This window comes from Alexandromys fortis, unplaced genomic scaffold, assembly GCF_014885135.2.
Source record: "Alexandromys fortis isolate MF-2015 unplaced genomic scaffold, M_Fortis_MF-2015_v1.1 scaffold_4717, whole genome shotgun sequence".
Classification (NCBI taxonomy): domain Eukaryota; kingdom Metazoa; phylum Chordata; class Mammalia; order Rodentia; family Cricetidae; genus Alexandromys; species Alexandromys fortis.
The window spans coordinates 1-1,598 of NW_026072621.1; the positions used below are offsets into that span (position 1 = coordinate 1).

General features: G+C 55.4%; 1 protein-coding gene across 1 annotated transcript; it reads right to left on the bottom strand.

Annotated features, from left to right (window-relative positions):
- Positions 1–7: 7 nt before the first annotated feature.
- LOC126496451 (spindlin-2-like) lies at positions 8–909 on the bottom strand (the record flags this gene model as incomplete). Its single annotated transcript, XM_050133954.1, has 3 exons — positions 850–909; positions 661–754; positions 8–564 (listed from the first exon to the last, which is right to left on the bottom strand). Coding segments are annotated over exons 1-3 (711 nt in total), but the record flags the coding sequence as incomplete, so codon positions are not given.
- Positions 910–1,598: the final 689 nt, after the last annotated feature.

Consider the following 1,598-nt stretch of genomic DNA (forward strand, 5'->3'; position numbering starts at 1 on the left):
ACATGTATAAGATGGGATCATTTGCATAGGTAATATAAAACCAGGCATTAAGTATAGGAGCTTGGGCTAGAACCATCCCCCTATATTTATCTTTTGCACCATGCTCACCCTCAAATAAGTGCTCCACCGCTTTGCCAATTATGGTATCTGCAAAGTTAGGATCAGGGACTGGGGATGGTTTGACTGTCTCAGAGAGCACATTCAGGGACAACACTCTTTCATCGTGGTGAAGTTCCAACCCATAGACGCAATCAATTCCATCGTATTTCACAAGATAGAGAGGGGGATTTAGAGGAACCTGATGGAGAACCGTTCCTCTCCAATGGGTGATGGGCCCATCCCCTTCCTTCCACTTGTGAGAGATTCTGCGGCCCACGATGTTCCTTTGGGCCACGGATGAAGATCTGTTCCTCTGCCTCTTCTGTGCAGGTGTTTTCTTGGTCAAGGTTGCAGTCTCGGTCTCGGCGATCTTGTCACTGAACTCATGTCCAGCAGCTGCATCTGCGGGTTCCCCTTGGGCCTCAGTGGTGCAGAAATCCTGGTTGCTGGTGCCTGGGTCCATGGCTGTGTTGGGGAAAAGGGAAGAGATAAAGGGTCAACCTACTCATGCCCCCGCCCCGCCCCGTTAGATGCCTCCACTCCAGGGATCTGTTCTCTAACCGTCTCCCACCATCACCCCCAGGAACCTGACGGCAAAGCTGGACACCTGGCTGGGTGCCTGTTGATGTGCTGTGCTCTCCTGGGTTCCCTGGTTCTGTTGGGAAGGGCTGGAGACCTTCAGCGGGGCAGCGGATATGGCACAGGATTTGGACCTCCAAGATGCCGGAAATGGCGACGCTTAAGCCCAACCGTCAGTGTCGCGCGCTCCGTGACCCGAGCCATGTGCCCTTTGCCCTGTGCCCCGCTCATCGCGCCCTGTGCCTTTGGTGGCCCTTTGGATGCAGAGCGGAGAAGAGGGGCAAAGCTCCTCTCTTTTCTCCACCTTGCCCTTCACCTCAGTGTGCTGAGCATCCAGCCTGAGGCTCACAGCTCTTGCAGACTACACAAGCCGCTCCCCTGTGCCCACCTCTGGGCTTCTTTGAGCTGGTTTCCGAATCTGCACGGCTCTTTTATTGTCCAGTTCGTGCTGTCTGCTGCGGATGTCCTCCCTGTGCCCTCTGTGTGCCCAAAGATCGCTACTCTGTTTCCCCTGCCCGCTCTGTGCCCCCCCCCCCCCGCTATGGCATGGCGCCCACCTAGAAGCTCATCTAGCCATAGGCGTCCTGTTGTGGGGTCCAGGGCTCCGCATGCCCATAGTGGACACCTTGCTGCTGCCTCTGTTTAAAGCCCGCAGCAAAGGCACCAGCCTTGGCGATGCTCCCAGAAGGCCAAAGGGATGATCCACCTGCCCTCCAGGGCTGCCACAAAGGGTGGCAGGACAGGTGACTGGAGCACCCGTGATGTCCTGAGGCTGGTGGGCTCTTGGCTTCTTCAGCTTTCCTCCCATGGAGGCAGCTGCCCTGTCACCTTGGAATTCCAGCAGCTGCTGCTCCTCTCTCATTCTGTATATTAATTTGTCTGACCCTTTATAAAAAGCTTTCTTTTGCAGGGCTTTTTGT